A 24,876-nucleotide genomic window follows, 5' to 3' on the forward strand; every position below is an offset into this window, starting at 1 on the left:
CTGAAATAATAAAGGGCTAAAGTTTTAAACCTAGAGTTTCTTACAGTATTAAAAATTACTTAAATTTTCTTTTTTACAGAAACCAACCATCAATGGCCTTCCACCCACCCCAAAAGTGCTGGTGAGGACTGTTTTTTTGTGACCTACTTGCTGATTTGTTTAAATCTCTTTAGAAGCAGTAGAAATAGCTTTCCTGTCAGGTACATTGAGCCACTAGAAAAAAGAATATTGTCAATATAAAGCTGGCGGCTAAATGTGAATGTACTGTAGTCAGATCACATGTCCCAGTTTGAGTGGAACAGTTAAAATTTGGAGTCCAAGTTGGATGTACTAGCAGCTGTCTATAATCTTAGCACTCTGTAGACTGAAGCAGAAAGATCATGGTTTCAGAGTCAGCTTGGCCCACAGTGAGTTCCAGGCTACATGTGAGCAGTCAGATACCAAAAGAAAGAAAAGAAGCAGGAGAAAAGAAAGAACACAAAGAGAAACACGATTGAGACTTCATAAATTCTGGCTGTGGGTTCTCAGACAAGCGTCTAAGCACCAGCTTAATTTTAATGTATGTCAACACTGGGCCACCTTCCTTGTGTGGTGAGTGTCTTTCCCCCCCAGAAGCCAGTCTCACCTTGAGCTGCGCACAGTGAGAAGGCGAGAGGAAGCTTAGGTTAACACTCACTCTGCAGACCTGGGAGGTGGTGCTGCCAGACATGGGAACAGGGTGCTTTACGAGTTACGCCCAGCGCTTCAGTTCATACCTGAACGGAAGCTTGGTCTGTTCGTCTGTCACGTGCATTCTAGAATTGCACTGCAGTTCTAATCACTGCAGGGATGCTGCAGAAAGTCAGGTGTCATTTCATACTAATAATGGCAGTCCTGAAGTAACAAAGTTCCTGCAGCTCATTCAGTATGTAGATGTTTGGTAAATTTAATACGTTGACTTTAAAGTGGAAGGAAAAGTCTAACTTCACTAAAAATCTATTTCTTCAAATTTCTTCAGAGAGTTTGACATTGCATTATTTTCTAGAAATATCAAAATTGCATAATAAAATAAGCTATTTTTTTTCTTTATGAACAAGATGGGAGCATGTTTTTCAAAAGTATTTGATGGCTGTCCTTTGAAAATTAATTGTGCAACATCCTGGATACACCCTGATACAAAAGGTACAATTTCTGAATTATATATCTCCTATAAAATGTTTACTATAAGAAAGATCTTTGTAATTAGTGAATTGAAGTTGTTAACTTTCAAATTAGCACCATAGATACTATATGGTTTAGGATCCTATGACAAGCTAAGTAAGTTGGTCAGCTTTGGGTTCAGGAACTTTGAAGTTGAACAGTGTGTAGGAACTGTTCTGGTAAGGAGGCTAACGAGCTGTCACAGCTGTCGTGTTCTTAATTTGGAAGGATGAGACTACTCATCATCAGCCACTAAAGTCCATAGGCAGTGGGTACTGTTATTTCAGTCTCAGTGTTCTGTGGTTGGATAAAACTTGTTAAAGAAAATACACACTGAAATATTTAGGAGTAAAAGCATTATGTGCTCATAGCTTAGCTTGGGGGCATGAGTTGGCATGAGGAAGATGCAATTCAAGACTAGTCTGAAATATATGAAGACGGGGTCTCAAAAAAAAATGAGGAAACATCCATATTTATATTTCACTTTCTCCACTCATTTGAATTTCTCCAGTCTAGCGTTCAGTTTAAAATTCCTCTCAGGTTAGTCTGTTTGGACTTCTGGGTTCATGTTCAGTAACATGTATCTATCACTGTGACTTATTCTGACACATTTTCCCAGGATTTGTGGGCAAAGGCAGTGCCTGTGTCCTTCCATGTGGGAACAGTCCCTTACCTTCCTGTCTATTTCACACCCTCCTTCCTCAGAATCAGAATCAGTCTTTTAGCCTAGAAGCTCTGGTTCTTTTTAGTGGTGGTGGTATTTAGAATCAATGTCTAAACAAGAAATGTGCTCGTTCTGTGTGGCCTGTCATGGTCACGGTTTATATTTGAGCATCTGGCATATCTTGCAAATGTGCAGCACAGCAGCAGTTTAGAGTCAAAGGCAGCGTTGATGGTGACGTCTTATACAGCTCATGGCTCCTTTTTAAAACACGGGAACGAGACATGATGGTGCAGGCATTAGAAAATAATTGTGTTGCACGTGTGGCCAACTAATGGTAAATGTTGTCACTGTATAGTCCTACTCTGAGCGAGCAGGTTTAGGAAATATAATAATAAACTCGGGTAACTTGCCATTATAGATCAGTACATTATTTTTGGAACCGAAGATGGTATTTACACATTGAATCTCAATGAGCTACACGAAGCAACTATGGAACAGGTAAAAAGAATTTTAACTTAATTAGTTTGAGCAAATTGAATTAAAGAAGTGCAGTTTTGAATCTGTTTGTGTGGGTACTAGTCTTAATTTTTATGGTTTAAATATTGAAAGGGGCAGCATCACTGTCTCCGTGCTCATGTTGAAAGATGTTGTTTTTCTCTTAAGGTTCTGGTAATTTCCCCAAAGGAAGCATTTTTACTGTACTATTTGTTTTGTTCTGCATGTGCACGCTAAGAGCATGCTCTGCCATAGTCACCTCTGAGCAGAACCTCTTGACGGGGTTGGGATTTGGGGCAGGGTAGGAGGAAAGAACGGCAGGCACATGCTTACTGGTCTTCTGTCCTCTTCTTCTCTCCAGTTGTTTCCACGGAAATGTACGTGGCTCTACGTCATCAACAATACACTTATGTCATTATCAGGTATGCACAACTGTGAGAACCACAGGCACACAGAGAAATGTAATGGTGCTGTACCCTGCATGACAGTGCCGTTTGCTGTTCGAGAAAGGGTCCGGCTTTCCGTGAGGGCTGCATTTCCCAGCCTCTCCCCTGCGCCTGGACACCTGAGGGAGGGGAACGTGGAGGTGATCTGCTGAGCCCGTTTCCCTCCACAACGTCCACCTTTGCCGGCTGCTTCCCTTTGAGTGGTAGCAGTATAGCCGGAGGAAGCAGAGGGCCAACGTGATTACCTCCTTTCCCCATGAACTCCGGCAGACTACCTCCTCTCAGCCTCATTTTCTTCATCATCAAAACAGGACAGTGGCAGTAAAAACAAAACAACAAAAGTCTCGCGAGGTTGTTGTGAGGGTTACAGCCCAAAGTGCTAAGTAAATTGTTAAGTCTTATACAGTTTGTTGTTCTGGACCAATGTGAAGTATCTTAGATTGATGACTCTCATGTAGGAGTCTGGGGAGATAGATAGCCTGGTCTGTAGAGTGCCTTCCCACAAGCTTGAGACCAGCATTCTATCTCCAGTATCTGTGTAAAAAGCAGGTGTGCTAAACACTTCCAGGGAGGCACAGGCAGGGGGCTCTTGGGCTCGCTAGCCAGCAACCTAACCTGGTAGGTGAGTTCCAGACCAGGGAGAGAACCTATCTCACAAACAAGTGAGGCGTTGACTAAAGAACAGCATTCAGTATTGACTTCTGGCCTACAAAGCACACGATCTACACTAATACACACCAGGTACGTACAGCTTAATCTAAACAAGGTGGTTCCAGAACAACCTGTTCTGATTGGAACACTGTCAGGTTTTTTGATAGCTGGTGCTAATGAAAGGGTTGGATAAGGTAGCATATCGTTAGAACTATAGTTCTTACCTACTGTGCTGTGAAGAGACATGAACAAAACAACTCTTATGAAGAGAAATCATTTAATTGGGGTCTTGCTTACAGTTTGAGAGGTTTAGTCCGTTATCATCACAGCGGGAGCATGACAGCACGAAGCACCAGAGCAGTAGCTGAGAGCTACATCCAGGAGACCAGGGCTGGCTTGAGCTTTTGAAACCTCAAAGCCCAACCCCAGTAATACACTTCTAACAAGGCCAAACCTCCTAATCCTTCAAATCTTTTCAAATGCTATCGTAAGCATTCAAATGTATGAGCCTATGGGAGACATTCTTATTCAAGCCACCACACCCACCAAACAGCATTAGACTTACATAGATACCGAGAGGCTGATTGGTTTCATTTGTAGTGCAAGATATCTAATTATTATTTCTCCTTAATGGAGATTCTTCAGGAATCTGTACCTGAGCTAATAACAGCCTTTATGAAACATACAGCATTTCTGTGTAAATGGCTTATAAGAAGGATCCTATGGAACAGTGGTTCTCAACCTTCCTGATGCCTTTGACTTTTTAATATAGTTTCTCGTGTTGTGGTGACCCCCAACTATAAAATTATTTTTGTTGCTATGTTATAACTGTAATTTTGCTACCGTTGTGAGTCATAATGTAAGCATCTGTGTTTTTCTGTGGTCTTAGGGGAGCCTGTGAAAGGGTTGTTCTGTCCCCCTAAGGGCCACAACCCACAGGTTGAGAACCTCTGCTCTAAAGAGTACATAATCCTCTTGGCTTTATTTTTATCTTTATGCATAAAAGCTCTTATATGGTAGCCACAGCTTGAGCCTGGGTCCTCTGAACCAGACCAGGGTATGCATTTTCACAGGTAGTCAGTGAATTCCTGAAAGGGAGACTTGGTGAACACAGTCTCTTTCCAGGTCTGGGCCAAGTTGTAGGTTGTGGAGATGACAGCAAAGGTGAAGCTGGCCAGGGTGGCAGTGCAGCAGTCATCAGTACCAGCCAGCAGCAGCAGCTTCTTGGCCACAGGAGCAGAGACGATGCCAGGGCCTCAGGGGGCAGGGATGGGACACACCAGAACAGAGCCACAGCAGCCTCTCACCTTGCAAGAGATGGCATGAGGCTTGCCTGTCTTTGTCCCCCAAATGGTCTCCGGACAGGGACAGTGTGAAAGCTCGGCTAAGGTGACGGCCTCTCAACTAGCAGTGTCTAACTCCTGGAGTAGTTAACACCAACACCAGTGTAACCGTTGTAGTCCCCAGTACTGACGAAGCCTTGAAGCTGGCCCCCTGCCCCGGGTCACTTCTGCAGTGGCATGATTTTCAGAACCTCATCTTTTAGGCATACTCCAGGAAAAGTCGACGAGCACAGATTCCTCGATGGCAGGGAGAACAGGCAGATTGCCCTCCAGGGATTTGACCTTCATGTCCATGACCAGGCAGTCTGGATTGGTGAAGGGGATCCACTCCTTTGTCTTCCACTTTACCTCTGTGAGCCCCATGACTCCTAAGACCATGGCCTCTCGAGCCTGGGCCTCCCAGGCCCCCAGGCCCTGCCACTACACAGCTGCACAGTGGTTCTGAATTGTGTACAGAGAATAGCTTCTCTGTAGATCTTGCTACTTTTATAATTAGACATGGTTGTCTTCAGACATAGCTTTAAAACCTCACATAGTGCACCTTATATTTTCATGAAGTAACACAGGATGGCAAGGAATGGTTTATGATTGGTTCATTTCTGTACTGCAGTTAGAATTACTCCTAAAACAAAGAGCATGGGTATCAAGTCTGAGTGCATAGAGAAGTGGAGAAAAAAGAAAGATGTTGTGTTGCCCAGAACATTTCTCTTCTAAGAAAACACAGAAACTGTTGTGAGGATAAAATACCTGTGTGGTTTGTTTGTGCTGGTGACAGGTATTGTCACTCTGTCACACCATTTATGAGTATCAGATGATGTTTGTGTGTATCTCCTGCTACAATGTGGCATATATGGCTGTACCTTAATTTATCACTGTACTCAAAATACTGGCTTATTTCACTGTTCCTGTTATTATAATCTGTGAATTTAAAAATTTATTCACAGTCAGTTTTAATTGAAGGTTATTGGATGAACTGCTAATAGATAGATCTGTCCCAAAAAGATAATGACAGTGTTAAAGAATTTTCTTTTTCGTGTATATTCTTGTAACTGTTTGTAACACACATGTGCACAGTGTTTGACAGTTTATCTTTCTCCACTAGCATCAAACAGGTTTACATGTATTCTTCCCAAATCACCTATTTGTCAGAATGTCTACACAAAATTATCTACTTACTTGAAAATAATTTTATACATTACCCTTCAAAATAATATTAACCAGGTCTGTTTGTTGTGTTTTGCATGTTTTTCTGTTTTGCTTGGTCCTTGAACATTACTGGACTCATCACTTTAGAAGGTAATTGCCTCTTTTTTTTTTTTTTTTTTTTTTTTTTTTTTTTTTTTTTTTTTTTTTTTCTTTTTGGTGTTTTTGAGACAGGGTCTCATTTTGTAGCTCTGGCTGTCCTGGCACCCACTCTGTAGACCAGGCTGGCCTTGAACTCAGAGAGATCCACCTGCCTCTGCTTCCTGATTCCTGGGACTAAAGGCATGCACCACCATACCCAGCTAATTGGATTTTCTTTACTTGAAAATTCTTTTTCTTCTAGTAAAAGTAATTTCTTTCTCTTTTACAGGAAAAACCTTTCAGCTCTACTCTCACAATCTTATTGCTTTGTTTGAACAAGCCAAAAAGCCAGGATTGGCTGCCCATATCCAAACCCATAGGTTTCCTGACCGCATTCTGCCAAGGTATTACATACCGTTTTGATCCTACTGGGGATGAGGGTATTTGTGTCTACTTTTAAGTTGCCAGTGTTCCTTGTCTAGTGAAACAATTAACTTTTCTTAATTTATATGTCATCCAGAGTGCAAAGAATTCATGTTTCGTGAGTGAAAATGATATATGGAAGTTTTACAATGAATTCTTTATCATTTAAAATCAGTCTAAAGTCAGAGTTCATGGTGTTTTTTTTTTTTTTAAGCCCCTTCCTGTTTGATTCTGGCACAGCTGGTTCATATGTCACCATATGGAGGCCACAATAGAGTCTATTCATATTGTCTTGTATTTTCAGAAAGTTCGCCTTGACAACAAAGATTCCTGATACAAAAGGCTGTCACAAATGCTGCATAGGTGAGTAAGTGTTATTGCTCTAACAAGATGGTTAGAACTTTTAGTATCTTTAAAATTACATGAGGAATCTCGTAGTGTAAATAAGAAGAAAAGTCAGTGTAAGAGCGTCAGCAGCTGTGGATGTCACCATCCACCAAGCCAGGCTCACTTCTCACGTCGTGTTTACCCCAAACTACCCCCAGGTTCAGAAACTGCTCAAAGGACTCCTGGAGCTCACCCACAGGCGTGATGCTTGTGGCTGTGAGTACCGGGTAGAATACAGGTTAAAGCCAGCTGTGAGGAAGAGCATGAGGCAGAGCATGAGACAGAGCACAGGACCGCCGGCTCGGTGCTGCCGCAGTAGCGGGCATTGTTGTCCCTTTGTGGTGTGGCCGTGTGGCAGTTGACTGCACTGCCAGTCGTTGAGAGTTTTTGCTGGGTCCCCACCATGAAGGTGTATGATTGCCTGCAAGGTAATCTTGTCGCCAACCCTCCAGTGACCAGCTGGTACTGCATGAGCCAGCCCCCTCCCCCAACCCCAGGGTCACACTGTTGGCTTTTCTGCTATGACTAGCTCCTCCTACTAAAATTACCTGGTGTTGCTGGCCCTGCCCTAAGCTGCGTTGTCAGGTGTAAGGCGTGATGGGAGTTCAAGCGTGGCATTCCAGAGGCTTAGCCAGCAGTTCTCAGAAGAGGAATGTTAGCTGAGGGCTTGAAGCAGAGGTACATTCCTTACTATCTACCATCTCACTAGCCCCTTAGATAGTTCTTGACACTGATTATGTCTCATGAGAGTGATGGAGCCTAGAATCAGTCTCTTCCAACCTTGGACTTCTAACTTGCAGGGTTGGTTGTCTGTTTGTCTGATCATGAGCTTACATGTTTACTTTCATGAAAAGGTACTCTGTAAAACAAAACCCACAGTGTGCTCTGGCTACAGTCATGTGTCACTTCATGGTGCACATATTATTGAGTGATTTAACCATTGTACTTACATAAACCAAGTGACATGTGGCCTAGTAATGTAGTCTATGGAACCGCCATGATACACTCAGGCCTTCGCTGACTGAGATGTTACACTGTGTGATGACAGACCCAGAGTTCAGCTTCCCAGGGAGAATCGCGTGTCTGTCGTCATGCTAAGGTCTGTGGCTCAGAAAGGTCCAGAAGCCTGCAGTCTTAAGACGATGGAGTTCTGCAGAACCTAGACAGCTGCCTGCTCACATAACCAGTGCCCGTTGTGGGTGATGGCAGCCTCAAAGGAGAAAGGCACCAGTGTGCACTTTTATAGATTTGTCCCGGGTGTTCCAGCAAGGTGAATTAAACCATGTATCCATGATAAACATGATAAGGTATCGTCATTGTCCCTCACGCTGCTCTGCCATAGGGACAGTATGTAGTAGTTTCAGTTGTCTCTAGACCTGGCAGATTTTATTCCTTCAGTTTATTTAAAAGCAGTTTGGGGGGCCTTAGAGTAACTTACCTGTTATAGAAGTGACATAGATCTCGTTAACAATTCCCTATAGTTAATAACCAACATATTAAACATATTTAGAAATAAATATATGTGATCTCTGATTCGTATTTTTTGTATAAGTAAAAATGAAGGGAAGAGGAAAGTTTATTTTTCATCCATTCTCATCATCCTGGTTAAGATAGTAGTTTGTCAACTAAAAATAGTTTTCACATCGCATGCTGTTGGGGTTTCCTTCTGTAGAGGAATTGTAATTTAGAACATGGCTACTCTGGGAAGAGATCACACCCAAAGACTCTCCAGGTCTGTGTGATCCGGCTGAAATATAAACAAGCCTTCAATCCAGGAGGCAGAGTTCAAGGCCAGCCTGGTGTAATGCAAGTTTCAGGTAAAGAAAAGCTTAGGCCCAGGCATTGTGGTACACGCCTTTAATCCCAAGCAATGAAGATAAAGTTAGTTTGTAGAAGGAAGCACCCAGTTTGAATGTGATATCTGATTGAGTGGCAGAAAGTGACAAATCAGAGAAAGATTAGACAGAATAGGATACGCCCAACTCTCTTGAGAAGAGAAAGGAAAGGGAAGCTACTTAATCGGCAATGCAGAGGGAGGAGGCAGTTTTTAACCGGTGAGTTTTACAGAGAGAGGTTGAAGGCAGAACAAGCTGGAAGATTAGAGCAGATTGCTGGAGTTAGTTTGAGGACAAGCAGAGCAATTCAGGGACTGAGAGAGAAGGCAGATTGGATAAGTCAGCTGGGAGAGGAATTTGAGCCAGTACAGCTAAGCTGAGCCAGCCAGCTATGAACTCAGAATAAGAAAGGATGAGCTTGTGAGCTTATTAATCAGTAAGTCACAGAGAGCAAAAACAGTCTAGGCCTAGGTTAGATTGTAGGGAGGCTGGAAGCTTCCAGGACTCGGCCTAGGTCAGCAGACAGAGGCAATAAGCTCCTGAGACAACAACTGAAACAGGTGATTAAAAGTTCCTTTTATAGCCTTCATTAAAAAACAAACAAAAAAACATGAGTTATCTATAATCCCAGCACTCAGGAGGCAGGGGAATCAAAGTCAGCCTGGTCTACACAGTGAGTTACAGACCATCCAGAGCTACACAGTGAGACCCTGTCTCAAAAGAAAAGAAAGTCACTTGGCTTTTAGGTGAATGTAGTTCAACTGTCACTTTTAGCTAAACAAAAAATTCAATGATGTGTATGTGATTAGGGTGTTTATTTTTTTCTTTCTTTTCAGTTAGAAACCCTTACACGGGTCATAAATACCTCTGCGGGGCTTTGCAGTCTGGAATTGTTCTGCTTCAGTGGTATGAACCGATGCAGAAATTCATGTTGATAAAGGTACATATGGCTTTCTTACACTTTGTCTTGAGAAAGCACTGTGCATGACTAAAATAGGCCACAGCTGTAATTACTGCTATGAGAGACAGCCCCTGGAGAGTTAGGAGGAACTGTGTGTGTGATGGTGTATGTTTTTAGCATTAGCTTCTCTGTAGCTTCCTGTTACTTAATAAGCTTCTGGAGTCGTTATAGCCACAGATAGGAATGTGACAATTCCCCTACGTCTCTCTGAACGGCACTCTTGCTCATCAACACAGAGAAGTAAGCTTTTTAGAACCTGCCTTTCTGCTGACTTCACACAACATGATACAGATTAAAGATTGCTATATTTGTCTTGTTTGTTGCAGCATTTTGATTTTCCTCTACCAAGTCCATTGAACGTTTTTGAGATGCTGGTGATACCAGAGCAAGAGTACCCCATGGTTTGTGTAGCTATCAGCAAAGGCACGGAGCCAAACCAAGTAGTTCAGTTTGAGACAATCAACTTGAATTCTGCATCTTCCTGGTTTACAGAAATTGGTGCAGGTGAGTGTTTTTCAGTGTATGTTATGTCTGTGCTTTACCTTTATGAGAGGCAGAGACTGAAGTTCAACCCTTGTGTGCCCCTAAATAAAAATGCAAACATAATTTTCCAAGTGAGCCCAAGAAATTATCTACATGTAGTTTACCTATGTGTAGTTTGCCCAAGACTTTCTCTTTTCATTTGTATATATAATGTGGTACCCATACCTGTGAGAGTTGATTTTCTCTATTATGTGCATTCTAGGAATTGAACTCAGGTCATCATGCTTGGCAGCAAGTATTTATTGGCCCCTTGCTCGAGGAAATTTTATACAAACTAATTTTACTGAAGAAGTTTTGTATTCTGGACATTTAAAAGTCTGAGCTGGTTCCATGTTTAAGAGCTGGCTGCTCTTGCAAAGGACCCAGGTTCAATTCCCAGCATCCACACGGTGGCTCACAGTCCAGTTACAGGGAGTCCAGTGCCCTCTTCTGGCCTCGGTGGGTACCAGGCCATGCATGTGGTGCTCAGACGTGCGCACAGGGGCGAACATTCAGTCCCATCAATGAACTACGTTTCTGCAAGTCTGAGCCAGCAGCAGTTCACCCTTGGGCTTCCTAAATAAATGATGATGTTTTGTAATATTTTCTTAAATTTTTATTAGCATCTCAAGCTAAGAATTCCCGAGTGTCCCTATCCTATTTCTCCTGTCTTTCCCCCTTACCTTTACACTCAGTAGGTATGCTCTTAAGACATGGATAGAAGTTTCTGAAATAGCCATCAAGCTTTTTTTATTGGAGTATTCAATGTTCTTTCGATGATTGGCTGGCGAGTGTAGGTATTCATCACATGTGACTCTGGAAGAACAGGGAAGTTTTTGTCAGAGTTTAAGTTTGGAAAAGATCAGCCAAGAATCCATTTTTCGGGTGAAAATACCCAGTGCATGAACCAACAGAGAAGAGCAAGTCCACACAGCTGTTGCCAAAGAGATAGAACAGTAGCAGACCCCGGTCAGGATGCAGAGAGGAGCTGATCACGGAGATTCCGTTACACAGTCATTCTCAAAAACAGTGTGGGGGCTTTTCAAACAGCTAGAAACAGAACTGCTCCATCATGCAGCAGGTTCGCTGTCAGGTATGTACTCTTTCCCAGAAAAAATGACATCAGTATGCTGGAAAGAGAACTGCACAGGCCCGTACTATAGCGTTCTCCACAGTAACCAAGGTAGGGAATTGCCTCACCCTAGGTTGATTTCAGCAGATGGACGGCTAATGAAAATGTGGTGCATCTACACTGTGGAGAATTACTCACCCATTCAAAACTGTGAGCCCGTACTGGGTGTGATGGCACATCAGGAGGCAAAGCTGGGGGAATAAGTAGCCAGGCCACCCTGGCTACCTACAGGCCCCGTGGTAGAGGGAGGAATGAGAATGACGCTACCTTGAATATGGCTAACATGTCAAGTGGAATGACGGCCAAAGTGCAGATGCCGTGTGCCCGCACCTGCAGGTGCTGGAAACAGTGAGCCTTGCAAGTCAAGTGCGATAAGGCTCCTCAGACAGGAAGTCTGCAGAGTTGGGGTGTGGAGAAAAGATGTCTGACAGTCTGGGGCAATGCTTGGGCAGGAGGGATGATTTCCACTGTCCTCAAGCCCCACAGGGTAGCTAGTTAACAACAATGAAGTGTCTGATTCAAAAGCACTATCAGCGAGGATTTCGAAGAATTTAATTTTTAAACCTATAGAATATGTGAAGTGAGAGGAAATCCTCCTTTTTCTGTTTGTTGTGCTGGTGTATTTTGTCATTTGTCAACCCTGATTTATTAAGCCTCTTTTAAACTTTGCCTACAGCAGTTTTATTTCAGACCCCTGTTGCAGTCTTCACTGCATTGTGAGGAAGTGTGTTACAAGTATTGCACTTGATGCTTCATGACTTCATTGATAACTGACATTAGACTAACATTGGCCCCACATTGATGTCACTGTCAGGATAAGACTAGGATGTGGCTCGTTTGTAGTATCTGTAACGAGCACACACAGGTACTGTTTGATCCCACACATCACAGAGAAAAATCAGTCTGACCCAGAGATGTCCTGCAACCTGAGTTTTGGGTTGTAGCCCTCTGCTGTGGTTACCTGGAGAGTAACACTACCACCACACTCAGTTTCAGACCACCAGCCTAAGGCTATGTGGCTCACAGATTTACTGAAATTTTAACAAGCTGGCATGCCCTGAACTGTGAACTCCCTACATAAGACTAAGCCATAGTTCCCAGTGAAGGGAAAGATGAAAGCCACTGCACCTGTAGTCATCTCTCTCTACAGTTTTGTGGCCTCTGCAGTTGGGTGTGTGCCTCCCATGAAGCAAACAAAAAGGTGTGAAGTAGCGTTCACCAGAGTAAGCACCTAAATAGAAATGGTTCCCGGTTAGGCAAGTACCACTCAAAAAGTGGTTATGGGTAAGTTTATTTAAAAAATTATTAGCTGGGCGTGGAGGTGCAGGCCTTTAATCCGAGCATTCTGGCAGTGAGATCAGGCAGTGCTACCTAATGAAACCCTGTCTCAAAAAGAGTTGAAAACAACAACAGCAAAAACCCAGATGATCTTCATCCCATAGTCAAGCAATTTGTTTGCTGACTGGTATTGCATCAGAGATCGTTGCATAGTTACTCATTGGCAATATACCTTTCTTCCAGATGGTATGTGGGAGGTTACATTTCTTGAGGCTAGAAATTTGTTGAGTCATCTTTTGAATCTCAGAATTTGAGTTGGCTTTTGAGACGTTTTTGTGTTTTAATGCCATATATGTCATATTATATCCACCTTTAACATTGCCCCAGCTAAAATAAAAACAGACCAAAATATATTACTTTCTGAGCAGAGCCAAGCCTCTGAGGTCATCAGCTCTTCCTTGCACACGACGGAGGCACCCTTTCTAGTCCTGCTTTTGTCCTCCATAGGCTTCATTTTCTCAAGTAATTGTTAACCCAACTACCAGCTATGTTTGTTGTTGAACCAAGAGCCTTCAGCTGGTAAAGCTATTGCATTGAAGTGAGCTCTGTTCTTGGAGCCCTTCCTTTGCAGATTTTGATTCATTTTGCATGATCCTTGACTCTGAGGGTAGCCCTCAGCATGCTCACTCCTTGGTATTTGATGAACATAGATTAGCTGAGAAAAATTACATCTGGTGTGTTTCCTGAAAGATAATTTATTGGTTGTATTGACCAATACTGTGCTCCTCAGTGGTGTATCTATAAGGAGCCCCACATGCCTGTAGTATAAACTGATGACATGACTGCTCCTTGGTGTAAATATTTTTATTTTCTCAAGTGAGGGGATGAGATGAGAAATGTTCCTAAGCCTTTCTAGTTCTTCCTGAACTCTCGCTGGCTGGTTCAACTCAGCTCTTTTGGCCTGAACTCCTCTCCAAGCTGACTGATTCAAACTGGCTTCCCTCAACTTCTAACTTAATTGCTCTGCCTGGCCTCAAACTAATTCTAGCAATATGTTTTAATATTCTGGCTCCTTCTCTGGGCTTGTTCTGTCTTGACCTGTATCTAGTTTGTTCTCTCTGCAACCTGTCTCTGTAAAACTGTCCTGGTAGTCAATTCTCAGTAAAAATCTACCCTCCATCCCCCCTTTCTGCACTGTTCTTAAGTAGCCTCTCTTTCCTGTCGTGTTCTTGTGAGAGTTGGGGTTATTCTATCTCTGACTCATTCTGTCAAATCTTTCTCTGATTAGTCACTTTGTATATCCCTCAATTAGATGTCACTTTTATTTAAGCATGGCTGCTTTCTTCTATAAACTAATCTTATATTCCTTCTTTGGGCTTAAAGGTGTGTACTATGGGCATGTTTGTATTCCAACCAGATCATACTGTAATCCAGAGCATGTCTGCATTCCAGCCATATCACATAGACCTAGAAGGTCTTTGGATATGATCCCTTGCCAGAGGTGCCATGTTGCTGAATTAAAAATTTCTCTACTTCATGGTATGGTTAAGGAGAAACTTTTTGGTTTTTTGTTTGTTTGTTTGTTTTTTGTTGTTGTTTTGTTTTGTTTTGTTTTAATCTTAGAGATGAGAGCGAAAATAGTCAGAGACATCTGGAAGAGTCCAAAGCAGAGAGAAAGAAATAGACTGAATTTGGTCAGTAGACTGGAGATGGCCAGGGCTATATGCAAGAGCGGGGAAATTAGCAGGGGATAGAAAATAGAGAAAACACAGTGAGAAGCCTACCAAGAATAGCAGGGTTATAAGGAAAATGAATAGCTATGGGGAGGGAAGTCAGTGAGCTGGGGGGGAGGAGGTGAGAAGGGCTAGGAGCTAGCATAGACTCAGAAATGTCTAACAGGTACTTGCTATACTGATGGAGCCTGGAGGCCAGCATGCACTTTGATATGCTGATAGGCACCACAGGTAGCCATGTGTCCTTTCTGCCAGAGGGAAGGGAAATGACTAGTTCCTGAGGAATGCTGGCTTTTATCTAACTGCCAGAAACCCTAGTCCAGCTTGAGTGCATCTCTGGATACTTGGACTGCCTCTTGGGCTTTAGGAAAGTGGAGCTTCCCTTGGACCTGACAGATCCCATCTCTCATTATTGTGGAACAAAAGCTAATCCTTGTGTGTGTGTCTTTCTTTCCTTGCCTGTATTTGCCCTTATCATCATCATCATCATCATCACTATAGCCCACCCTTCTAGAACAGAAGCAGTAATTAAAGCAATACTGTGTTTTTTGGCTCAGTTATCCATCTTAGAGCTGACTTTTCCCTCCTAAACTGAGGTACATGGGGTTTTTAAAGATGGTATGACAAAACGTAGTTTGAGCCATGTTCCACGGAGTAAATCACAGCAAGATCCTGACTTTGCTGGTTCTAAAGCCCTGCCTTACTGAAGCGTGTTGTTAACTGACCTTTCTCCACTTAGGCAGCCAACAGCTGGATTCCATTCATGTGACGCAACTGGAGAGAGATACTGTTTTGGTGTGTTTAGACAGTGAGTATTATCTTAAAGTTTATCTTGAGTGTGCTTGATAAAGCATCCTATTTAATGGAATTGAAGCTGTTACTCAAGCTCTTCCCCTTTATGTGACCTGCTTGTATCCACTAAGCAGCTATATTCGCTGCAGCAGGGGGCTGAGTTGCCCTGGCTCTTGGTGCCATCCTTTACACTTGGCTCACATGGGGACATTCGCACTGTCCCACAACTCAGGGTATCTGTGTCAACTGTTCCCTCTTGCTGTAGTTATGAGAATAGAAAGTTACTGTGAACACAGAATCACGTAACATGAAATTCTGGAGGCGTGTCAGTTTTAACATCCTCAGGTGTCTGGCACTTCCATCCGCTGCCCTTGTCTGTGTGCAGGAGGGATGTTATTAATGGGAACATGTTGCATCGTAAGCAGGGGTCCCAGGAGAGAGCACCTTAGCTGCAGAGTTGCTCCGATTTTTCAGATGAGGCACTGATTCTTTAAATCCATCTTACTGTTCTGCAGTGAGTACTGCAGGAGAGACTGTCCCCAGTCTTGGGATCTCTTTGAAATGTGGCTGTATTTGCTCTAATTAGTCCATTTTCAGCTTACTCTTAGTGGCTGAACTATGCTATGTGTAAGATCATGTGTAGCACAAAGCCTGCAGGGCTTCGCTCACTGCCATCCCTTGGGTAGGGACTTGACACTAATACCAGGAAGGTGGACCTGTTAGAAAATTATCTATAAGGAAACTGCATCAAAAAATTTTAATCCTAATAGATGCAAATTTTGTTATTAACCAAATAAGCATAATAAGAATTCAAGAGGCCTGAGGCTTTCATACTAAACCCCGTGCACATTTGTGAGTCAGCAAACAAGTATCTCAAACTTAGTTTTCATCTTTGTGTCATACATATATTGTAACACATTGATTAACAAGACTCCCTTCTTCCTGCCTAAACTCATTTCCATAAAGAAGGAGTTCTGGAAAATATATTCCCAGCTCTGTGACTTACAAGTTTGTAATCTCAGATCATGGGTGTGGACGGCTGAAAAGCAAAGAATGCTTTTTTAAGTCTCCTTAATCAGAAAGCACAGGGGAAGAGGCTATGTTTGCTTGTCAGGCCCCTTGTGCCCTGACAGACTGGCAGAGTCAGGAATTGCTGCAAGTACTACTTGACCAATACAGTGGGATTTATGAGGGAAGAATCACAACTCACTCCTGAATACCTGAGCATCAAAGTAGCCGCTTTGTGAAAATGAAGGTGTTGATGTTGGGTATGTGCCATGTAATTTTAAAAACAGCAAAGTCTTACCTACTAAACAATGGCGCTGTAATTGTGTATCTTTTAAAACATATTAATGATGATTTTTTCCCCCACTGGGCATACCCTAATCAAGATACATCTTTGAACTTTATTAAGAATATTATTTGATAGCCATATAAAATACTTTATATTTTAGGAAATATTCATTTCCAATCTTGACTTTTTTTTTTAATTTGTTTAAAGAATTTGTAAAAATTGTGAATCTACAAGGAAAACTAAAGTCAAGTAAGAAGCTGGCCTCCGAGCTAAACTTTGACTTCCGCATCGAGTCTGTAGGTGAGTCTTCTCTCTGTCACCGACCTTGGATATGGGGGGGCTTTGATCATGCTCTACTGTGGGTCCTAGGCCAGCAGCTGGCTCTCGCAGCTGGGAGCTCAGAGAAGTGCAGTTGCCGCATGCACTGGTCCCTGGTGAGTGCCACACAGTACTTTCTATATTTCAGCTCATTTCGTTTGGACTTTTTCTTTATGGTTTACTACACATAATTCTCTTTGACCGTGGTCCCTGGCTATTGGTGTTTAAATGAGCTCAGTATTGTGGTACCAAGTGAACGACACTTCTTCCCGCCCTTTACAAGTCGTGAAGGTGCTTGTGTGAAGCGACCATTGCGTTAGGTACACGGTAATGGTTTGTCACTAGAACCTCATTCCTATGCGCTGATGATTACTGTTTTAGATCTCTTTCTGTATAAATAGTAAGTGTTGGGCCAAGGCTTAGAGCACTGGCTATTCTTCCAGAGGACCTGGTTCAATTCCAAAGACCTGCATGGCAGCTCACAGCATCTGTAACTTCAGTTTCAGGGGATCCAGTTCCCTGTCTGGCCTCTGTGAGCCCTGCACACATGTGAGGCATAGACATGCATGCAGACAAAGCACACAGAAAATAAAAAATAAGTAACTGCTCATTAATTATATGGGTTTATTTTTAAGCATTATAGGGTTGGGTGTGGTGCTACACACTTTTAAACCGCAGCACTTGGGAGGCAGAGGCAGGTGGGTCTCTGTGAGTTGGAGGCAGCCTGATCTACAGAGCAAGTTCCAAGCCAGACTACATGATGAGACCCAGTTTTTTTTTAATATGGAATTATAATTAATTCCACTTTCATCTTTTTTGCTACTAAGTCAGCATTTTCCCAAGGAAAAAGAAGTTGTGAGAAAAATATTATAGATCCAAATATTTTTAGACAATTGTTTATATGATTCTATCATAAAAGAAAGATGTATATCATATAATTACCTGTATATGGCTCTTTAAATTGTTTCTAATAGTTAAAAACTTTCTGTTTGTTTATTTTGAGTATTCTAACCTTAGTTTCTCACATTAAACTAGAATTTTCTTGTAGCACAGAGGGCAAGGGGCACAGGACACAGCAGAGTACATGAGGACCCTAGGCTTTGTCCTACACCAAAATAATAAAACATGCTGTGCTCTTCGTAACAGCTGACCAGAAAAATATGTTGCTTGTGATGGAAATTTAACTTGCTGAAGCAGAAAGCCTGAGCTGTCCGATGAGCTAGGCAGGAGGGATTTTGGAGCTTCTTTCTTCCTTTCTCTGGTGTATTTTAGATACTACGTGTCAGGTTCTAGGTTATATCCTATAGCCTATATTTCTAAATAATCCTATATTTCAGGAAGGAATCTGGGATAGGTCCTAGGTCCTCCTCACCTTAGTTGAGATGTACTGATAACATATGTGTCACATTGTTTGCAGAATTTTTATTGTTGTACAAAAGTTTCCTCCTCCTAGATCGCCATCACCTCATTTAAATAAATCTTAAAATGGTTACAAGATCCTCTCAAAGAGTCCCTCCAAAACATGTCTCAAAAATAAGACAAGTAACTGAATTCTTCATTTGTCACAACTAGTGAAACATGTGTGATCTGTCATCGTCAATACTTCTGTCCTTATTAGGCTGAATTATGTCCCAGACATTCTTACACTGACCGTGTCCGTGTTCTGTTAAGAAGCATATATTCATGTTTGTCTGGATTTGCTCCTTAGCACAAGGAAAAACAAGGTGAAAAATGATGGTAGTAATTTTCAGTCTTTTTCTACTGTTACGTTTATTCATGTTTATGGTTTTCTAATTCTATTTATGGGATTGGTCAGTAAAATACTAAGATACTTCTTTAACAATTGACTGAGGTTATAATATTCAATGTGTGGTTAAATTTTAGGTTATAAAGTAGGTTTATTTAATTAATTTTATTATATGAAAAATATGAACATAAAAGTTACTTGCTTAATAGCCACTTGAATAACTTCTTTTACATCCAGAACCCAACTGCATGTTTGTATTGTTTTACTCACTTAAAGTAGAAGATAGAGCATATGAAAGAAAAACTAGTTGCCAGTATTCAGCCTATCAGACATCAGCCCATGTTGGAGGAATGCCTGTGACACACATCTTTGAAGTTTGCTTCACTGTCTCAGTAAATTACTTGAGTTTAGACACGCCTTAGTCACAGAAATGTTGAGCAGTAATGGTCTAGACAGTGGAATTTTGCCCTCCTACTTGAAAAGCCTTACTTTACCATTTGTTAAAAACAGTTAGGGAGGAGCCAGAAAGATGGCTCAGCGTTGAAGAGCATGGACTGCGACTAGCCTAGGGTTGGCAGCGTCCTGCTTCTGGCCGCCCGTAACTCCAGTTCTGGGGAATTCCTTGCCTCTGGCCTCCTTAGGCACCTGCATGCACACACCTCACACACTTGTACGCATCACACGCACACATACACATGATTAAAAGTAATAAAGCTTTAATAAAGAGAAAAAGACAGTTCAGGGAAATCTGTGCTTCCATTTCATTTTGCCTCATCTTTTTTCAGTGTGCCTTCAAGACAGCGTGTTGGCTTTCTGGAGACACGGGATGCAGGGTAAAAGCTTCAAATCAGATGAGGTAAGTTCACCTCCTTTGACTCCTACCAGGGCTTTAGTGGTGAAGTGTCCATTTTGGGTCACATTGCTTTGTTTGCCGCCTGTAATGCCATAGTGTAGCAGAATGCACACCTGTCTTCTCTCTTCTCATACGATCACTTTGATATGGAACTCTAAAATAGTTGCACAAGTTTATTCCTTTATTTTGTAATTTGTAAATACAGTTGCTAGCATTGCTGCATTTTCCAAAATTTAGTGACTATTTCCCATAATCTGTAAATGTAGAGCTTCCTTTAAAACTGTAAGTTAATATATATTAGACCATAAATAGAGAAAATTAATTCATTTACTAAGCATTAAGCACAGATGCATTGAAGACACTGTTGCTCTAAATAATATGTAAGACCTATTGTGTCCCAGGCAGTTTACAAATATTAGTACATCTAAGGAGCAAAATGACCCAGTGAAGTAGGCTCATGGCTGGTTAAAAGGCAGAGCATGGGTTGCAAGGTCTTCAAGTGTCACTTTTAGCTGAGATGATCAGGGTGCCTGTATGCAGGAAGTGGAGTTAGGCTCCCACCCTGAGGGACAAATCCCGCCCTGAGGAAGCATTTCCCAGGTGTGTGATTCTTCTACACCAAAGGCTCGTGAATCTGTGGAGTTGCCTAAAAGTGTGGGATCATCACATTTGAATTTAGCTTATCTATACCCATGCTTATATGTAAATAAATATTTCTACTTCTGGGAAAAAGTGGTCATTGATGTGTTGGTTTATTTCCTGACCCACGTCACTAAATGTCATAGACCGCTGTATTTAATGGAATGCATAGTCCTACTTCCTGCCGCGGTGCTGACTGTTCTTTTGTTCCTGTCACTTTGACGGGTTTTTCTACCCTGGCACGCCACACACAGCCGTGCCGGGTGTTCTTACATGCTCTTTTCACTGTGTCATTTCCATCTCTGGGGAGCTCAGTCCCACGGCCGCACACATGCTAGGAAGGCGCCTTCTGCTAACCCACCTACCAGGCCGTGTAGCTGCCTGTCCCGAGTGACTCTCACCTTCGCCGCTCTCTGCACCGCTGTCTGTCTGCTGCTGCTCTCATCCTTTGAGGCGCCCGGAGCTGCCGATTAACTTCTGCCATAAAGCAACCTTCCACAGTAATTAGAGGGTTTCAGCTTCATACATGAAACTAGCCCCCTGGAGTATATAATGCAGATTGACATTCATATTCATTCTGTCTTTCCAGATAGACTACAAGGCTCCGGTTGACAGACTTTGTATACTAATCATACACACTTAGTTTGAGTTCCTCCAAGAGCCAGCCAAGATAACAACTCTAGTGGAGGCGATTTATCTAGGCGTAGATTCTAGAAAGCAGATGATGTAGTGAGACACATAGAAAGAGGGAGGGACGTGAAGAGCATGGTCACGGAAGTGTGTGTCTGCAATACAGCAGGGCTGTCAGGGGGAGCGCCAAGGAGAACGCTGAGCACTCCCTCAGGCAGCTCCTCTAAGGGGGTAGGGGGGTCTTGTGCGCCTCGGTAGTCCACCTGGATACAGAAAGGCTGCGCCCCTCCCTGCTCTGGGAAGTGCTGTGTATCGTGGTGCGGCCCTCGCAGACGACGGCAGGTGTCCTCTTACCCTGGGTGACAGCAGCAGGCGCCCACAGCTCCCCACTGGAAAGTAACTCTTAAGTGACCCGGTAACTTACTTAACCTCTCGGCCTGGGTTTGTTTGTTTCAACAATAGAAGTCAAATGCATATCACACAGTTCTTCCAGAAGGTGGCTGGCCTGGGCTATATGCTCGGTAACACTGGCCCATTTCAACTGATAAACAGCCAAAAAAACCAAAGTTACTGAAATATACTTGATTTGGGGAATTACATCTTGGAAAAACTATTTGTTCTCTTTCCTTGCTATATTTAAGTGATTGTTAAATTACTGTGTAAGCAGTATCAGAGCTACAGTGTTACTGATGGGTGTTTTCTTCCATAGGTTACCCAGGAAATTTCTGATGAAACAAGAGTTTTCCGCTTATTGGGATCAGACAGGTAATGGATGTATTCATTTAATTATGGGAAAGTAGCAAAGATCATACTCTTGATTGTATTGGCAGCCTGTGTTGGGTCCCAGTCAAAATTCTCAGAGGACTCGTCAACTTAGATGTTTGTGTGGAGAGAGTGGAGAATATTTAGTCCATTGGTTAGGCAGAATTTTCAGGGTGAGAATTGTGCTTTGAGAGTTATGCTCAGTCTCGACAAAGTGTGTAGATAGCAGTGTTCTACCCTTTGATCACGAGAAGACCTCACGTCCCTTTATTCACCTTGTGTCTTCCTGGTGTGTTCATTCCTAGTAAGTGTAAACCTTCTGGTGTTAGTTTTATGTCATAAAATGCTCAGCTTGGGTCTGGAGAGCGTTCTCATTAGAAGGAATTAGGAAGTCCCGTTTACCATGGCTTAAGTGTTAGATGTGTAAGGAAGGAGCAGGAGAACGAAGTCAATGACTCTTTGAAGGGGGTTATAAGGAGAAAGGGATTTTTGAAAAAATGGTGGTTACCTTAGTGAATAAGAAAGGTAAGCCAGGGGCACAGCAGTAAGTGATGTGGCCAGAAAACAGGAGGCAGCAGGAACCGGAGGAGCCAACCCTAGCTTGAGGGACTGGTGGAGAAGTGTGGGTCTGTACCTGATGCTGCTGACTGAGGGAGCACCTCCCAGCTAGCGCTTTTCTCTCCTCCCCTTTGCCCAGACCTTTCTCCGTGACTGCTGTCCTTGCTGTGTAAGGTCTCATTATTCTGTCACAATTTGCTCTAAAAATGTCAGTTTTCAAAGTATTGACTTCTGCTCACCGTGTTTAGGCATCCCCTCAATTCTTTTATATATATACATAGGTTTTGTGTTTTATTGGTTTTTTTTTTCCTTTTTTTTTAACGTTTGTTTTGTCTGCATGCACAGTAAACGTGCGGGAGGTCAGAGGGCAATTTATAAGAATTGGTTCTTTCCACCATGTGGGTCTCAAGAATAAAACTGAGGTAGTTGGGTTCCTCAGGAAGCCCCTTTGCCTGCTTATATATTAGTAGTGGTTAACTCTGGGCAGATAGGTAATTTTACTTTTCCTTCTACATTTCCACAATACATAGGTTATAATTTTATTGCATAAACCTGACATGCTACAAAAATAGTATGTGTACACTGTCTTTTCCATTCGCCCTCTAGACCTCCCTCTGTGTGGATTGTACCTTATTTTATTCTTAAGCCTCTCCTGTGAGGTGGGTCTTGATTTTTATTTTCTTTTTGCATCATTCCTCTACCTCTTTTCCTGTCTTTACTCCAGGAAAAAGGAAGATGTGACCCATTTCTCCATTCTTTGTTTTAAACCATTTGTTTTCAAAGACCCCATTCAGTTCAGATGTCCTCATGGGGCCCTTCTTACACTCTAGGCCTTCTTCCTGTTGGTGTAGATTCCTAAGGCATCTGTCACACCTGTTGTTGACATATCTGAGTAAGCAGATTTGGGTTTGGTTGGAACAGGGTGAGATTATCCCCAACTATTTCAGTACTTTCTATAAAACAGCTCTTGTACGGTTGTGCCTGAAGCTGTGAAATGCACTGACTTTATGTCCCTGAATTTTCATGTAATTCTGTGGAAGGAGCCAGTGATACTGGCTGTGTGATCACTGACACCTCTTTCCAACACTTACGCTTTTCCTTGGTTTCATTTCAGGGTGGTTGTTTTGGAAAGCAGGCCAACAGAAAACCCCACGGCGCACAGCAATCTCTACATCCTGGCTGGCCACGAAAATAGTTACTGAGCAACAGACAAGTTCCAAGTGACAAGAAGATGAATTTGCTCCACTGAAAGCAAGAGTGTTTAAGGGAATTCAATATAGACTGCAGTGTGACTCGCTTTAATTGTGGGTTTTATAGCAAATGATCTGTACATTAGGATAGAACTCAGTATTTTCTGTAGCTGGAAACAGCTAGTCAATCTCTTGCCACTATGTGGTGGTTATATCAAGTTTGCTTAATAAAAGCTATGAGACAAGTAGTCCTCTAGTTCCAAGAAACACAGTCCTTCAAAAAAATGTTTGTAACAAGGTGCCATGCTGTTTTTAAATAACTCGTGATTATCTTCAGAGAGTTAATGAGCGCTCTACCGTTTTATACCATGTCTTATTCCTTCTTAGTGAACATAATTTGATAAGAAGTTATCGAACACACCTTTCACTTTGACGTTGGCCATTCTGTATGTTTTTGTAAGATAGAATATTTAATCCTTATTTATTAATCTCTTGCTGGAGTGGTGTAATTTCTCTAACTTTTAGCAAAGAAAAGTTGCAGAGCAGCTGAATTTTTTTATAATGTGTGAAAATGTGTTTACCTTTACAGACTAGTACTTTAGAGGTCACAGGTGGTGTGTTTGGGGGTCCAGCACATGCCACTTCATTCAACAGAGTATTTTAGGACACAGTTTCATGCAGAGTTGCCTTAAAAGGAAGTTGTTTTCGACGGCAGATGGTTGTGAGGGCCGGTGCAGAAGGTCCGCCGTGGACTAAAAGCCGTAGCCAGGGTGTGGAGTGTCTGGGCGCAACCACCATGTTTTTGACAAGCAGTATAATATACCTGTGATTTTGTTTTTACAGTAGGGATAATGCATAAGAAATTAATCTTCATATATATCATGTCCCTAATGTTTGGGAGAAAAGTATTTAACTGCCCATAGTATGTATTTTACTTATATTATGCCAGTGGGGAAACTGCAAAGTAATTGAGTGTGTAATCTTGGGGTTTTCACATACATAGGTGTTCACTGCGAGTAGCTCTAAGAAAAAAATACTTTAAATGAAATTGGAATTTCCGATGGGATAGTATAGATAAATATGTTGTTGTTTTATATTTTTAAAAAAGCCGGTATACTAAAATTAAAAAAAAAGGATAGGGCCATTTTTTTTAGTTTGTTTTTCTTTTACAATTCTTGGTATTCAGAATTGATGTGTTCTATTGGTACCAGCTGTCTTAATGCATTTATTAAGAACAGTTAACATTGAGGTGATGAACAGGGGGCTAGGAGTAGCAAACTATAGAAATAGTCTGACCAGATACTTGACAGGAAAACAATGTACCTATGTCATCTTTAGCAGTTTTATAAACTTTATGTAATCATCTCCATTTTTCAAATGAGGAAACAAGAGTTTAACAAAGCTAAACAACCTACCTGTTTCATACTGGTTAGTTCTTGAGCCAGACCAAGAGTCTTCTGACTCTGCTCTCTTCACTATGCAATATATGAGTAATAAAATGTTACACAAACCAACTGTCAAGTATTGTTCTTTAAAGTGCATGTTTTGGGGTCAGGGGCAGCAGCATGGTCACTGGGTAGAGGTTCTTGTCGTGCAAGCCTGACTGCTACCTAGTGCAAAGGTGGGAAGAGAAAGAACTGAGTCTGCAGTGTTGTCATCTGACCGCACACACACACATACACACACTCACACACACATACACCATGACAGTTAAACAGGCTGTTTATATGGGGTATGTTAAAGTGGATCCTCTGAGGAAT

The 24,876-nt window shown here is 42.1% G+C and overlaps 1 protein-coding gene across 1 annotated transcript in view; it reads left to right on the top strand.

The window, feature by feature from the left end:
* Map4k5 (mitogen-activated protein kinase kinase kinase kinase 5) overlaps window positions 1-24,624 on the top strand; it is a 96,459-nt gene extending 71,835 nt beyond the window's left edge. The window contains exons 19-31 of the mRNA XM_055595398.1: window positions 80-121; window positions 1,077-1,161; window positions 2,262-2,341; window positions 2,700-2,760; window positions 6,352-6,466; window positions 6,790-6,848; window positions 9,544-9,647; window positions 9,995-10,172; window positions 15,073-15,141; window positions 16,627-16,719; window positions 19,270-19,340; window positions 21,316-21,371; window positions 23,041-24,624. Of these exons, the coding sequence (XP_055451373.1) occupies window positions 80-121; window positions 1,077-1,161; window positions 2,262-2,341; window positions 2,700-2,760; window positions 6,352-6,466; window positions 6,790-6,848; window positions 9,544-9,647; window positions 9,995-10,172; window positions 15,073-15,141; window positions 16,627-16,719; window positions 19,270-19,340; window positions 21,316-21,371; window positions 23,041-23,128 (1,101 nt within the window). The 3' untranslated portion in view covers window positions 23,129-24,624. The remainder of the gene's footprint in view (window positions 1-79; window positions 122-1,076; window positions 1,162-2,261; window positions 2,342-2,699; window positions 2,761-6,351; window positions 6,467-6,789; window positions 6,849-9,543; window positions 9,648-9,994; window positions 10,173-15,072; window positions 15,142-16,626; window positions 16,720-19,269; window positions 19,341-21,315; window positions 21,372-23,040) is intronic.
* Window positions 24,625-24,876: the final 252 nt, after the last annotated feature.

The sequence above is a fragment of the Psammomys obesus genome, unplaced genomic scaffold (genome assembly GCF_907164565.1).
Source record: "Psammomys obesus unplaced genomic scaffold, mPsaObe1.curated_primary_1811, whole genome shotgun sequence".
NCBI classification, from domain to species: Eukaryota; Metazoa; Chordata; class Mammalia; order Rodentia; family Muridae; genus Psammomys; species Psammomys obesus.